The sequence below is a fragment of the Anser cygnoides genome, chromosome 6, assembly GCF_040182565.1.
Source record: "Anser cygnoides isolate HZ-2024a breed goose chromosome 6, Taihu_goose_T2T_genome, whole genome shotgun sequence".
Lineage (NCBI taxonomy): Eukaryota > Metazoa > Chordata > Aves > Anseriformes > Anatidae > Anser > Anser cygnoides.
In genome coordinates this window covers 24,365,382-24,382,056 of record NC_089878.1, presented here as the reverse complement: position 1 = coordinate 24,382,056, position 16,675 = coordinate 24,365,382, and the positions used below count along the sequence as shown (strand labels likewise).

General features: G+C 36.4%; 1 protein-coding gene across 12 annotated transcripts in view; it reads left to right on the top strand.

Moving 5' to 3' along the window:
* The window catches only part of SLC4A10 (solute carrier family 4 member 10), a 155,908-nt gene that overhangs the window by 124,162 nt on the left and 15,071 nt on the right, over nt 1-16,675 (top strand). For all 12 annotated transcript variants that reach the window (XR_001203416.3, XM_048072289.2, XM_048072291.2 and 9 more), the window contains 5 exons: nt 8,991-9,096; nt 12,034-12,195; nt 12,451-12,564; nt 12,954-13,115; nt 15,889-16,140. Coding sequence is in view for 11 of the 12 variants with exons in the window: in XM_048072289.2 (XP_047928246.1) it covers nt 8,991-9,096; nt 12,034-12,195; nt 12,451-12,564; nt 12,954-13,115; nt 15,889-16,140 (796 nt within the window). In the remaining variant the exon portion in view is untranslated. The remainder of the gene's footprint in view (nt 1-8,990; nt 9,097-12,033; nt 12,196-12,450; nt 12,565-12,953; nt 13,116-15,888; nt 16,141-16,675) is intronic.

Genomic DNA, 16,675 nt, shown 5'->3' with positions numbered 1-16,675 from the left:
CCCTGACAAAGAGTCCCTCCCCAGCTTTCCTGTAGGCCCCCCTGAGGTACTAGAAGACTGCTATAAGGTCTCTGTGGAGCCCTGTGGTGCAGAGTCAGAGAAGCTTACTGGCAGAGCTTGAAACCTTACGGAGTTTGAAAATAAAAGCATTATGGTTTTTAAAAATTCTGTGCTTAATACTTTCTTTGGGTTCAAGAATTTTTAAATGGTTGCCTGATTTATTTAAATCATTCCAAAAGTACTCAACCTATTTGGACCGAGACATTATGAAGGTAAAACAAGTATACAACTTTTCGAAAAAGAAGTTAGTTAAAATACAAACAGTCTGGAATATGATTTCAAAATAACATTCAGTGAAAACAAACATTCAGTCTAGCAAATCAGTCAGCACCATATTTCAGTTATGTTACAGGGGCATTTTTCCTAGGTTTCAGAGCTATATTCCTTCAGTTTTCATCTGAAAAAAAGCCATCATAGTCCATTTGCTTCCAGGTAAATGGAAAGACCTCCTCATCTCTATCTTCCTTTCTTCAAGGAAAAATCTCTCACTTCATTCCATATTCCAAAGGCCAGCAGTGTTTTCTTAATAGTCTGGTTCCTTCAGCACACATTGCCAGGAGGAGTTCAAGGGACTGATTTCATTTCCCTCACTGTTAAAACTGATTTTCCCTTTTCAACATATTTGTAAACGTTTTCATCTGGTACCGGCCTTTCCCATCCACCCAGTTTACCAGTGAAGAAGGGTGCAGAAAGTTACTGTTGCTGCTATGGTTCCTTCTACATAGACAGCCAGGAACAGCTTCAGCTTACCCTCAGGACCTGTTTGAATGACTCTAAATGTCTTTATCAATTCCAGAAAGATCCATAAGTTTCAGAAGGATCTTACTAGAAGACAAGTAAGCTCAAAAACTTACTTGAAGTAAAAATCTCAGTTTTGTGGACTTGAATTTGCGGACTTTCATGAGAAATGAGAAGCTTTTTTCTGCAGCATCTGACTGCAGTCCTATTTGTAGTTCAAATGGGTAGCAGATTTGGACTGAAACTGGTCCTGTCCTTAAAGGACCAGCATACTCTGTTACAGAAGCTAATTAGTATCTGCTGTTTTGCTAATTAAAACAGCTGTTTGCATTTTTTTTATCTTCGGGGATTTTAAAGACAAGTTTTTAATTGTTAGTAAAGCCTTGGCAGTTCTTTAATTAGCAATGGATGAACTTCAAAAGGTTGAGCAACTCATTTCTCTTCGGATGCTTTGCCAAAGCTTATGTAAATCTTTATCTCGAATCTGCAATTCTGTACTAGAAAACTCAGGTTATACTGTAAAATTCCTGTTTTCTGTATTCTCACTGTTGTCTACTAAAAACAAAAGAAGTTAAATAGGTCAGGGTAATGTATATATTTGAAGCTTTGGTCTAAGCTGTGGCCTAGCCTTCTCCCTTATTAGGCCTTTCTAAGGATGCTCTGATGTCCGTAGGTAGTTGGTTTGCATCCCAGTATTGGTGCCTTTGTCTTGGTGAAGAAACGACTTTGACTCAGGAAAAGTCATTGGCGTGCTGTTAGTATCATCCTTTGGAGTACTAGAAAGACAAAATATCATTTTAAATGGTTTGTATTTCAAACAGATTGTAACCATATTTCAAGTGAGAAAGACGTATTTTGGGTGGGTTTGACTTCTGTCATAAACAATCTCCACCGCAGGAGTTTGATATAAAAGACTCTACTACATGTATCTCCTCTTACATTTAAGAGCATAGAAGTCACTACTAGTATCTCCCATAATAAACCTTAGAAGACTATAAAAAGAGCATTTAGAACAGATTTGTTTTATTTTTTATTAAATTGCACATACCCAAATATTTGAAAATCAGTTCAAAGTCCTCCTAAAAGTGTTCTTATTTACTATTTTACCACTTTAGGTAGAATATATTAATTTGTTACAGAATCCTATCAAATTCAAAAAGACAAAAGTATCTTTTGTTGCATGATCTAATGAGCGTATAACTAGTCCTGATGCACTTTTTACTCTTTTTCTTTGTTATGCTTGTTTGTTACTCCGCATTAAAATGTTGGCTATGATCCTCAGATGATCTTTCAGGAAAATCTGTTTTTCTTAAAGTTAAAGTTCTGTCTTTAGACTATAGGTAATTAGGCATTTAGGAACTAGATCAAAAAAAGGACAAATGCAACCTGATTTTCAGTGTGCTGCTGCGGTGCAGTTTTTTTCTTTTTAAAATGCATGGTTTTAAAGGAATTTAAATACAGTAGCTGTAGTGTTTGTTAAATGAAATACACATATTTTTTGGTCTGGGCTTTCTGTTTTTTCTTTCTTGGTCTTTTTTTTTTTCTTTTTTTTTCTGTGACCTTTTTGTATTTGTCATGCCATTAGCATTTGTAGGTTGGCATAGCAACTCTTTTATTTCTGCATTCTCCTCCTCCTGCTTTTTCCTACTCCCATAGCAAATATATCTCCAGTTAGTGAATTCTGTCTGTAACACCGATGCACATCAGTTTTAATGTATACGTTAAATATTGCTAGGAAAGGAGAACTCTGCTACTGAGTGGATTGAAAATAGAGGTTCTCAAAAGGAAAACTAAATGAACATCCATGATGAAAGTAATGAGATTTAGAAAACAATCCAGTATTCTTTAAAAGACCAACATTTTAAGAAAGTTATCTGTGAATACAGAAAATATATTATTTCTCTGAGTGAGGTTCAGATCTTGGGACTTTATATACCTTCTGTTTTTTATCAATCCTTTTTTTCAGAGAGGTGGATTCGTGTTGTTTTTAATATTCTTTACCAGAAGTTACTCAATTATTAACAGATTACATTGAATAATTTTAAAGTGATTTCTTGGCATAGTAATATGCATATTACAATCTGTCTTGGTATTGACATGCACTTAAGAATTAGGAGTAGAAAATCCCACTCTGATGTAATTAAGGAGCCAAGATCATGTCAATCTCAGTATCTTTTGCAGGCTACAGAAACCATTGCTTCTAGAAGTCATTGTGAAGATCAGCTTTGTGCATACCACTATCTGCACAAACAAGCTTTAAATCTTTCAATATATATATATATGTGTATATATATATATATGAATATATTGATATTAATCAAATACATTATTACTGGATGCAAATTACATTCTTCTATGCTTTGTATTCCTTGAGTTGCAGGTGGAATGAGTAGTCACTAATGATCAGCGCATGGTATTCTCATTGGGATCCCAAACATACAGTTGAATTCCAGTTCATGTAATGATTTCTTTGTAGGCAGATATGAATATAGATTTTCTTCCCCCATTTGTACATTTTTTCCCCTACAATTAAGTAACTGTGCCATATCCTCTGTTTCTTCCCCTAAGAATGTCCCTCTTCTTCCCAGAACCATGCAACTGCCATCATCAAGTTTAAGTGCTGGTTCCCTTCTGCTTCCTGGCAAACCCTGGAATCTAGAAATAATTTTGCTTTATTCTAGGACTTCCCTATCTCTATTCAACCTGACTGACTCATTTTATTTTCTCCTTCTGTTGAGTCCAGTAAGTGCTCACCTAGCTTCATTCTTTCCTATTCCCTATCCCCTCTGCTTTGGAATAGGATCTCTGTGTTAAGCAATTCTGCATGGCAATCAGCTGGTCTATACAATGTCGTCTTAATCTAGAAAAGTTTATGTACAGTCCTTGTATTACTTTTATAGTACATTTGTGTATTGGTACACTACACTTGAATGATCAAAAATTAATGTTAATCTGACCATATAGCTTGTGAATCTCTTCTCAAGTATAAGTGTTTTATTTTTTTAACTTTGGAAGTGGGATTAGATTACAACCTAGAACTGTTTCTGAGTGAAAGCTTTCAGTTGAATAATGAAAATGAGAAATGTCCCACATAATAACACAGATTTTCTTCAAGATAAACTCTCTCTATAGCAGTTACATACCATAACATTGCTAAGAATGCATGGACTGCATTCTGCACCTGGCAGCTAATAAAGACCAGTCTTTATGAGTGACAGACAAGTTTAACAAAACTACAATATAATTATAAATCTGTTTTCTAGACCTTCCCCTTGGGAGAACAATGTTCTCCTTCTTAGGAGCTATCCAAAGAAACCCAATTCTTTGTGATTTGTTCACTGTGACACCAGCCCCCCCCCCCCCCCCCCCCCCGATATATTTATATAGATATATTTATGTGTATATGAATTTGTTGTGCTTCTGAGTGCATTATCTAGATACTTTTACATTTTTTTTTCTCCTCAACTTCACCAACCATGCTATATAGACTTCCAAATTTGTAGAATATACTTAGATGCCTACTGATGTTCGTGATCCTCAGAGAGGGGCTACTTAACTTAATGACTCAATGGTCTAATTCAGGATGGCAGATCTCATTAATAAATGAAGAAAAAAATTTCATCTTGCCGTGACAGCTGTGCCTTGAAAGGATTTCATGATACTGAGAATAGAACTCAACTGACAAGTCCATTTCCCATCAGTATTAATTATTTTGCTTCCAGTTTCTTCTCCACTGAGACCTTGGTTTCATCGTTATGAATGTTGACATGAGAAGGAGTATGGTAAATATAATGCCAGGGATATACAGGTGTTGTACATACGGGACAGCAGAGGAGATGAAGTCTATGATGCTGTTGTCTCTTTTTGTGTAGCAGCTGGACAAACAGAAGGACTCTTCAAGTGCTCGTAAGAGTCACATGAAAATAGTATATTTGGAGACAACCTAAACATGCGTGGCATTCTGATACTGCTGGGCTTTCCTTCAGCCTTGTAAATACAATGTTAGCAATGCTTATGCATATGTGGTAATGCATTACTTTTAAAATGAAATTAGTGATGTTATCTTCAGTTTCCTATGATGTTCTTACTCTGTTATGTTATCAATGCACAGCATACGCATAGAGCATAGTCTGCTTCTTAGGGGAAAAGCTTCCTACTCTTTACCAAATATGTTTTCTGATATTTAGTGAGACATACTGTTTAACCAAGCACATTTTGTAACTTGTCATAGTTGCCTGCTTTTTTTTTTTTATATAATAAATATTCATATCAAGTAAATCTCATTCTCTATATTAAGTGAGCCCAAAAGAGATTTTTCCCTTCCAGGAAGGGGAAATAGTGTGTTAGCTAATCATGAAGAAGCTCCAGTAGCACCTTTTATAGAGCAGAGCCTTATCTAGTATTATTAGGTGTAGTTTTTAGTATGTACATGCTGGAAATATAGGAACTCTAAAACAGAACCCTATGACTTGCATAAAATCATTAGTGGGAATAAAATCATTAGTGGGAAGTGTTTCCCAGCCTTGAAAAGAACATACTGTAAAATGGCAGTTGCCTAGGGATGAGTGGCCATGAGGCTTCCAAAGGAGCTGCACCATGTAAGTGTTTTTTATTTACTCACAAAAACACCATGCAAGACTCTTGTTCAGAGCTCTTACATTGTCTGTAATGGCAGCTGAATGGGCTCACACCATGCTGCACTGCGTGGGGAGGAGGGTGTGCTCAACGGAGCTTCATAAGCACACGGAGAATGAGCTTGAAGAATTGGGGATGAGAGGTAGAAATTAGGGATTCTCCCACCAGACTTATGTTAATTTTGATCAAGTAAATAGGCCTAGGGAATACGTTTCTTATTTTGTAGTGAAAAGGTACACTCAGGATTGAGTGTTTTAGTACAGAACCTTTCACCCGACTGGTTGCTGAGCAGCAGTGATTTTATTGCTGATAAAAGGGGGGAACAACTTTACATATAAAACAATGTGTTTCTAATTTACCAACCCATATTCTCTTTCCCTTTGTCCCAAGGAAGAGGGATCATACAGACAAGTCTTTTCAGTGCTAATAGGGTTAGTAATGACTGTTCCTTTTGGGGAACACTGATAGTAATTTGAGGTGTCCTGAAGCTGCTGTTGTCAAACCCTAGCTCTGCTTGTTGAAAACAGAACAAGATGCAGAAAATGTCATGCACAGTGAAGTTATGATGGTTGTCCAAAGTTAATGAAACTTAAGAAAAAAATCAGCAGATTGGCAGCAGAGTTTTTTTTATTATTATTATTATTTTTTTTACTTTAGTGATGCCTATGCTTTTGCCACCACAACTAATGTCGTATTCTTCCCTGCCTATGTTCTAGACATGAAAAAAGCAATTTCTTCCTAGTCATGATGAAAAAGAATCGAGTCCTTCCGTATCTTTTGGCATAGCAAAGGTGATTGCTGGCTTGTTATCACCAATAGGCATGGGACTATACTGCTTAGTTGCTACTGTATTTGGAGCGGAGTATGTTGCTTAGAAAATGTACTACTAGATGTATGTACAGTCTCTTGCTCATTGGTAACAGCATAAACTCCACATACATCTCCTGCAGTGGGCAAGTGCCTAGCACCTTAAACAATTTAAAAAGGATTTAAGCACATTTGAACCTTCAAGAAGCAACACAATTTTACTTAATTCCACTTTCTGAATAATAATTTATCAAGAAAATAGAAAGATGTGTTAGTGGTTAATAATTCAGCGTATTTTACTTTTTCTCCTGAGAGCTGACCTCTCTGTTAGAGTAAAAATGATGATGAAAGAGACTAAAAGTTTTAAGAGATGAAAGTAGAAAGCCTTATTTCTCTAATGTGAGTTCCTTCTTGTAGGTCAGTTGTTTTGGGAAATAGTCATCATTGTAGCAATTACATCTCTTATGAAATGTCACATTTTGGTAGTTGCTCTTTTATGTTCTGGCACTGAATGGTACCTCCAGTTGTGTTTTCTGGGCTGGAGAGGGATTGTCATTCCATCTTCCATTTCTGTGATCCTAAACAAAGATCTACTCTGACTTTAATTTTACCTCTTTCGGTAGAAAGCAGGATCTGATCTTTACAGTTAGGGCCTAATTCTGCACCCATTCAATTGCAAAAGCTGGGTGCAGGGTAAAGTTTTTGGTCTGTATGGGCAGAGTTTGCACAAGTCACTTTCTGAAGGATGATCTGCCATCAGTAAATGCCAACAAAACTTGGTACAGGCCAGACTCAAATGCTGTGAAGAAGGAAAGTGGTATTGATCTAGCAATAAACAGGGTGATGATCTCATCCGAAGGTGAATTACTTGAGCTGTATTGAACTGTGCCTTCAATTGTCAGGCTTTTGAGTTTAAGGAAATAGAAAATTGTGGCTTCTCTAACTTCTAAATGGAACTTTGCAGTTTGCAGTACGTGTAGTTGTACTGTATAGTGTTGGTGACATGCACAGTCTTCCCTTCTAGTGAGAAAGTGACTGTGATTGAACAGCCCACATCACCTTGGCCTACTGTAATCAAATTCCAATGGGCCATCGCCCAGCGTCTGGCCAGTCTGCGATCAGCGATGGACCACAGGGGGCAGGGAGCTCCTGTGCTCCCAGGAAACAATCGTAACCTGAAATAGCCACACTTGTATTGTTGCATGAGTGTCAAATACTCCCTTGCAGTAGCATAGACATCCCATTTATTGACTTTATTATGCTACCTTAACTCACTGTTATTGATGTGCTTCATTTAATTATTTTGTAATATTTTAAACATGCATTGAACACGCATTCATTTTGCACTTGAGGCCTGATCCAAAGCATATTGTCTATTTGAAAGATCCAGTCTACTTCAATGACTTTTGGCTCAGGCCCTCTATTTTTCTGAATGCCATTGCTTTTCTTTTTTTTTTTCTTTTTTCTTTTTGTTCATGGGCTGTAAGACTTTTTTCTTTCTCTTATAAATAGCTGCATTTATAATAAAAGCAAGGACTTGCACAAAGATAACCTGCATCTCTTCCTCTCTGTATATTAAATGCAGCTGTTTTGTCACATGTATAGTATTGTAATGGAAATACAATAGCACTATTCTGTACTCATAATGTAGATGGCAGAATTCCATGTACAGAAAATATCACAGTTTTATGTAGGAATCATCATCCTTGTTTTGTGGAAAGATAAACGTCCACAGAGAAAACTGATGGCTTAGCTAAGTGAATAAAGCGATACTCTGCTAGAATTGGAATGCAAATGTGTGCTTAATGGCTCTCTACTGTACAGTTAGATTTTATTTTGTACCCAGCTACTCCTGACACTTTTATCAGAAAAAGGAGTACAGAATTTATTTGCAGCTATCATAAGCAAATTAAAATATGAGCAGGATAGATAGTACTATAGATTTCTGAAGTAGGATTAATTTGAAGAGAACTGCAAAGCACAGTTGACGTCTCGGAACCTACAGAGTATCCTGCAGATTTTGAAGTCTTTGTCAAAGAAAAAGCCTCCCACAGTTGCTTCAGAGGCTTTAAAGACTTAATTTTTGTTTTAAATTGCCTTTTTGAAGTACTGTCCTCCCACACTGCCTCTTCACCTTTATGTATGTTAAAATACACAATTCAGAACGAAAAGTATGCTTTTAAAGTAGCTGTGGGGAGAGGAAAAACAACAGACACAAAAGTTCCCAGAGCCTTTGGTGCTGGTGATCTTGCAGAGATCAGTTGACCAGGCACTTTGTCCGTTTTTCACGCAAAGGCATTCTGGTAAAGAAAAAGAAACAGAATGCAGACAGTTTGCATTTCAGAAACGTGTCAGCCCTGGAACTGTGCATAGTGTCTAATCCCATGTAGGGAAGTACTGGTACATGGGAGTGGAACAGGACTGGCACATTCTCAGTGTTAAAAACTGTGCTCAAAAGTATCAATAGAATAGGAGGAAAATAGATGGAAAAACATGCTGTGGACAGTGGTTTAAATAAGTCACGTTACATACTGTATATGCGTATGCACCTCACAGCAAATTTTGCTCTAGTAATAGCACTAGCTACTGAACTACAAATTGCTTTAAAGCATGCATTTACTGAATTCATTTAAACTAAGATTATATGGCAAAGTAGAGCACGATTTTAATATGTCATAAAGTTGATAATTTGGATTTGTATCAGATACATCTTTTATTATTAAAGAAAAGATACTGTTTTGTCTTTTCAGATGCAATTGTGTGGAACCAGAACATCCTAGCAATAAAACCTTACAGTACTGGCAGGACTACAATATATCTGCATCTGACGTGCCATGGGGGAACCTAACTGTGTCGGTAAGTGAAATATTGGAACTTAGTAAATAAAAGTATAAGCATAAATAAGCATTTTATCTATTCTTAAGCAGCATATATATATATAGGAAAAATACTATGTTTTTTTCTGATCCTACTTGTTCAAATAAAACATATAATATACTTAACAAAAGTTAACATAGACTTCGTAGAATTCTCTCTTTTTGTAAACATTTTGGTAGATCATTATGCAGTCTTTGATAGTACACATTAAAGCAAGTATGTGCATTTTGTGCCCTGCTTTGGAAACTCCTTGACACACTAGCACAAGAGTTTGACTGAGATTAAGTCTAAACATGTCAAATGATAACGGATTTGTCCTAAATTCTGCCAGATGGCAAAACCAAAGTTCCCTTGTGTAGAAAGACTCTAGAAGCATTTATTTCCCCTAAAACATTCTTCCAGCTGTTCACGCTATAAAGGAAAGGAGGGGAAGAAATTCTGTAAAGCTCCTGTTCAGTGGCCAAATTTCTTACCTAGGTCTTCAGTCTTACGGATGTCTTAGTTATGCAAATTATTTTACTGGGAAGAAGGACAGGAAAAAGTTACAAACAGTTTGGTTTAGCTCACATGGATAAGTTGTTTCTAAATGGTACACTTTCCTACATTTAAAGGATTTACTATTTCAGATTTTACTTCTTTAAAGCAACCTTTGCAACCTGATTAAAATGGCATATTGTGATCTAGCCAACAGTTTTCTCACAAAGATATCATTTCATTACAAAGCAAAAGAGAATTGAGTGAAAAAGGCATAAAGCTAAAGGTTCAAAAAATAAACGAGAATTAACCCCATCGTAAGCACAACCAAATGAAGCGCTTAAATCCCAATCCATCTTGACCACCTCCCACAGATTTTTTCCTTCAAAGGCAGGAATGCAGAAGAACTGGTGTCTTTCTATCATGAATAAGCAAGAGCACTCTTCCATGGCTGTCAATATCTTGATAGCAAGGACTTCTCCTCAACTCTGTTGGTGTAGCAACAGCAGAGAGAAAGTTGAGGACTGCTGGCCTGAGGGATTCCAGCAATCCAGAATGAATATTCTCAAAACTGCAGCACACTCAAAGAGCATCTGTGCAGGGGCAGACTCCTCCTCTCACTTTCTCAGATCTCTGACAGTGTTTTTCAGAGTACATTTGCAGCTGAGGAGATTTAAAATAACAGATTTTGTTTTAACTATAAATGTAAAAGACCAGCTGCATTATATAAAACCCTTCAAAACTTCTAAAAACCTTATTACCAAAATTTGAGTTTACATGCGTAGCAGTATAACTGACCAACTTTTCCTGTGAATCCCTATAATTGTCAAAGAAATATCCAACTTTTTTTAATACTTTCATGTGTTTATTTCTTCCAAGCATCGTCAGGAAACTTCAATTCTCCTATGCTATAGAAATGCAATAAAAGATTATACCTAGTTGTCTATAAAAATTTGGTCAGTTTTACCCCCACTGTCTTTTCTGCTGCTCAGTTCTTTTTGTTGTTTCTTTTGTAATGTTTCTTTTCTGATGTATAAGTTCTAAGTTTTGAAGATCTAGGTTGGTCAGGAAAGACAAACACTTCTTCTTAAAAACCTACAGTAAGACCCAGTAAGAACAACTTTTTTTTTTTTTTTCTGTCTAGGACAAACTAAGCATGATCAGAGTTTTTATTCTGATGGTGACAAAGTCCTTTCAGTAGGTGCGTAGGTGCCTCTTCTTACACAAGGAACGTGTGTTATGCCAACGTCAAGGTCTAGCTCAGGCCAGGATAAGTCTTCTGTTTGATGTCCCAAAATCTTGAGAATTTCCTGTTAAATATTTCCTGAAATATTTTTTTCCCAGCTAACACCTCAATTTCATCAGTCAAAAGTACATCACATTTATCCTAGGTATACTATTAGAGGAAAAAAAAAAAAAAAAAAAGTTTTTCACTCCTTAGTCTCATGGCCTTTGAATAGAAACTGTTTTTTTCAAGCCAGCATTTGTTCAAAGACAAAGTTTCTCATAACATGGCAAGCCGCAGTATTGTGTTGTGCATCTGATGAGCCAGTGACCCAGTTCATTTGAAACAAAAAGATCCTAATCCGTCAGGATATGGCTGTATGCAATCTCTGATTCTTGGTGCTGTGGTTTTTTGTCTTAATATGCATGGAGGGTTTGGGGAAGGAGAAGGAAAGGATTGCAAGTCCAGAGCTTGTAGCTCCTATTTTTATAGCTACACTCTATTTCACTGCTTGTTAAAAAGTCTTGTTAAGACGAAGAAGTATGATTTTTAACAGCTAAGGATGCTACTGGAGAATTATCAGACATGTTTTCTACTGCACAGTTGATCTTAAATTATATTGGAAAAAAATAATACAGATTTTGGGTTCTGATACATTTTACCTGATCACATTTTAAAGCAAAAGATAATTTGTGGAATGTGCCGCCCCCATGTGGTATTAAATGTATTGGTGTCCTTTTAGGTTAATACCGTACATTCCAAGTAGCTTTTCCTCGCTTGACCTGTGAAGTTAAAAGTCAATTCTTGAGAATGAAGCAGGAATTCAGGAGCAGCCTTTCTCTTGGTTATTTTCAAACTTTCCTTTCTTGGAAGGAATTAGGAAGAGCAAATCTGTGTTTGAAACAGAAAATAAATGTGTGTGTTCAGTTTGAAATAAGTCTGTTTTTAAATTAATGACTTTCTTTATGGTATATCTTAGTGACTTTATCATGTAATAGTGGTTAAAAAAGTGATTCTTTTGAGGGTTTGAGACTTTCCCACGTAGACCAGATAGAAATACTTGTAGTCTTATTTTTTCAAAGAATAAATACCTAAAAATGATTTTACTATTTCTGTTAATACAATCTTGATTGCTTGAAGTTTAGGAAAGTGATTGGAAAGAAAGTATCAGCATAAGCATACTTTTCAGAACAATACTACTTTGTTCTCCCTGATAGGAATGTAAAAAGTTTCATGGAGCATTTGTTGGACGAGCCTGTGGTCATCATGGCCCTTACGTTCCAGATGTCCTCTTCTGGTCTGTCATCTTATTCTTTTCTACAGTAACTCTGTCATCCACACTGAAGCAGTTCAAAACTAGCCGATACTTCCCAACAAAGGTGTGTGCCATTTGTTTAATTCAAAAGTTGTCATTAGTCATGTGCAAGCATGAATGCCAGCTGCACTGCAAATTCAGTTTGCTGCTGGTAAAATGGACACTGTGTCTGTTCTCTGTTAAAAAATTGTGCCAGAATAAGTATGGTTTTATCTGTAAGCAAAAAATATCTTGAAACTCTGAAAAGAAATGAGTCCTAATAGGTCCTAAATGACACGAGTGCTTTTGTTAAAGTTGTCATTTCTCTTGATAATCATAGGTGCGATCTGTTGTCAGCGATTTTGCTGTCTTTCTCACTATTTTGTCCATGGTTTTAATTGACTATGCCATTGGGATTCCATCACCAAAACTTCAGGTTCCAAATGCTTTTAAGGTAATTTGTTGATTAGTTGCACTGCCTTACTATTTTGATAAAATAGTGCACTATAGTAGTTTTATTATATGTTTGTAGTCAGGGAGTAGTGATACTATTAAGAATTTGTTGTGCTCGCCATATGCTATAAAACTGCTCTGATCAGTGGCCTGTGTAGTTGGGTGGGTCTCCTTCCAAATATAACCAAGTCTGCAGTACCCTAGATGCTATTATTACATATAGCTTCTCTTTTTGGTATTATAGGAAGTTTAGCATTTTTTTCTGTCATCTTATATAGAGAGATTATTTATTCATTTTAAAGGAAGTTGTATCCTAGAAATGTTTTTGTGTGTGTTCTTGTGTAGATAATCCTTAGATATCCTTAGCCATGCATGACTTTCTTTTTGTAGCCCACCAGAGATGATCGTGGATGGTTTATTACTCCTTTGGGGCCTAATCCTTGGTGGACAGTCATTGCTGCTGTAATTCCAGCCCTGCTTTGTACTATCCTTATCTTTATGGACCAGCAGATCACAGCTGTCATTATAAATAGAAAAGAACACAAACTAAAGGTATTCAGTCAAATAGTTCATTTTATTGTCATTTTCTGCTTCAGGTTATGTAATATATTTTCATCTACTTGAGGATGCTAATTTATTTTATGCTATATAGCACTGTTATTAAGCATTGTTATGCATTTTTCCATCAGGCTATGTGGTATCTGTGCCCTGTGTTCAGTGATTTGCTGCCTTACAGAAGTCTTTACTAGTGTGATTTGGTACAGAGATTCTGAATCAATAAAATGCTATCCTCTATACTTTATTTGGAGTATGATACCAATTCACCTAAAGAAAATAACCAGGAAGTTAATCATTTCCTTCATCACTGTTATATTATGTCTTCAAATATTGACAGTGTTTGCCTACTGGACCGGACTTAGAAAAAACAGGTGTTATTTTGCATTACAAGATTTTTTTTTCCCTCTCTCTTCATCTTTCTCTGTACTTCTACCCATCCATTTTTTGTGTGTCCTCCCTCTTAAAGAACGGAGGAGAATAAGACTGAACTGTAGTGGCACAATGGGTTCTTAAAACAACATAGGACAACTTCCTGCTCTGTTCTCTAACACTTTAGTTGCCTACAGATGGAGAGAGAAAAAGGGACATCACCCCTCTGAAAAACTGTTGGGCAAAATCTAGCAGCAGGTTTCTGTACATGTATATGCAGCGAGCTTAGGCTTTTTTTTTTTTTGACATACTTTTAATAAGCAGCAATCCAATCCCAAGTTGCTTTAGCAAATGCATTTGCAACCTTCACTCTGCACTGCCTCTTCTTGGATGATTGTGACATTTGATATGTTCTTTTTTTGCCCTCTTTGTCAGCCTGGCTCTTCATGTCAATCCATAGCATTGCATGTGGTTAACTTGACAGATGCAGGAATTTGCTGCCAAGCTTTGGAATGTGTTTTTTCAGCACTGGCATCTGGGAGTCAGATGGTCCTCCTGGCTGCCCCCTTGTCTTGCTGCGTTTTAGTTTTGCTGGGGTCTGGTGTAGCATCACCTGTTGCTATGCTTCCTTTTCTTCCCATATGTCAGGTTCCTCAGATCATGTATGAATGTGAGGAAATGCTCTCGGATTCTGTATGCATTAGCAGATACATTCCTCATAAATGTGTCAGAAGGTAAAAAAAGGTGTCTCTGTTAGGATTTAGAATTAAACTCTTTCTTTGAGTGCATTGTGCATGTAACTAATATCTTTGTTTGACACGTCTCTGAGCTTGTCAAGATGTGTCTTGGAGATAAGATTCATGAGTGCTTTTGGGGAGTGAGGGAAGGCCGCTAGAGTTGGTTCTTTTCATTTTCTGTATTTTATATGAATTCCCCTTTTCAGATAAAGTAAGTAAATAAGATGGCATTTTCATTTTGATGTGGCTTGCATTTTCATAAACCCAGACACTTCCCATTTTAGAAATTAAAGTTGTCTTCGGAAAGAAATGACTTGTTTGCTTCCAGCTTGTTCTTCCTCTCTTTTTTTATACTTCCCATAGCAAATTCTGAATAGTGCACATTTCAGCTTTTGGCAGTCTCTGTAGCAAACCCTTCCAAGTTTAGTTTAGTTACTTTTTTTATGTCAAAAGGCATTTGCATGGGTTTACAGGCAAAATTATGGTTCAACATATTCATTGTTTGCATGAACATCACGGCTTCATCAGACCATGACATTGGATTTGTTGCCATATTGTGGAGGTAACTCACTACCTGACTTTTTAAAGGAAAAATATCTTGATTTGTTGCTTGCAGCTACATAGTATTCCTGGATACTTACTAAAATAGAAAAAGAAATATTCCTTCTAGCTATGCTAACATACATTTATATGAGTAAGCTTGATGCAGATCATTGGTCGTTTTCAAATATGTAGGCTTTTAAATGTGCCTGAGGTTTGACCAAAATGTTGTGTCCACAACTACAAAAGCAAAGCATAATGCTGGTAAATTGACAAAGTATTTGACTGCTACAGAGATAGTCCAAAACCAAAGGTTTTATACTGGCTTCCCATAAATGTTTATTATATTACTTCTCAATATTGAATAGGGAAACCAGCAAAACAGCACCTGGTGATGATTATGATTATTTTGTAGTTTAATGTATAGCCTAATTATAGCTTAATTTCTCTTAATATCTATTTGCCTGTTCTTAGATTAGATGGAAGTACATTAGGGAACACTTATTACTATCATGTGTTTACCATCTATAAAGACTTTACAAATATTGATGTGGTTTTCTGGCCATTTAGGGCATAAACTGATTTTGTAAATGTTAACTGGAGAGGTTTTATGTAGGAAAGAATCAAAATTCAAGTTTTACCTTCTGTGTAGGGATGGATGGATGGCTTATTAAGATTAGTGCTATGGAAAGTAGGCAGTGCAGTTGGATGTTCTGTACGCTAGCATCCGTTGTTATTGAGAGAAGAGATTTACTTAAAACAGAAAAATGTCTGTATTTTCCATTGTCTTACTATTATTGTATTTACAAGCACAAAAACTATTTGTTGCCCATTACTGTGGCACCAAATTATTTTGGATTTATGATATATACACTTACAACAGAAGTGAGTCTAATAAAATTAATCATTTCAAGTGAACAGTAGGAATTCCCTTAGATAACCGGTTCGTCACCACTACTGACCCAGCCTGGATACCACGTAAAAGAAAGCTATTTTCTGCTACAAGTCACGTAATTTTTAATTGTCTCTAGCTGTTCATTAGGAATGCCTGCCAATCTTCTTATTTCAGATGTCATTTTGTAACTTCTTGCTGTCATTGCATTTTTTTTTTTTTTTTGCAGAAAGGATGCGGATACCATCTTGACTTGCTCATGGTGGCAGTCATGCTTGGAGTGTGCTCTATTATGGGACTGCCATGGTTTGTTGCAGCCACTGTCCTCTCTATTTCCCATGTGAATAGCTTAAAACTGGAATCGGAGTGTTCTGCTCCAGGGGAACAACCAAAATTTCTTGGAATCCGGGAGCAAAGAGTCACAGGGCTCATGATTTTTATCCTGATGGGCTCATCTGTCTTTTTGACAAGTATTCTGAAGGTAATTTTGGGGAAATAATGAAAAGATAAATAATACTGCAGTACACAGAACATTTCACTGCTGTTACTGCATTATTTAATGACTGCCCTTTCCAGGCACATTACTAACTATAATAATGTTGCACAATGATAATCTAAAGTGAAATTTTAATTTTGCCTAATAAAATCACTAGGGACATCTAACATCGTAAAGACAGAAACCCTATAATGAAATCTGGTCTTGCTGAAGTCAGAGTGAATTCTGCCATTCACCTGTGGTGTATCATTGTCATGAACCAGTCTTGCTCAGTTATACAAATAAGTAAATGTTTGTAGATAATTTAAGAACATTTTGTGAATTCTGGATTATTAAAAATACCTTCACAGTTGCAGGAGACTTTTTGTGGTTAATTCTTGGCAATGAACACAAAAATTCTCTCATGCTGCCAGCATGCTCTGCACTGCTCACCAGTGTCCTGAAACTGGGTGTCTAGTCATATGCTTATGTAATACCATCTATATGCGTAATAGTGTTTATAAGAATTGTCAGGCCTCAG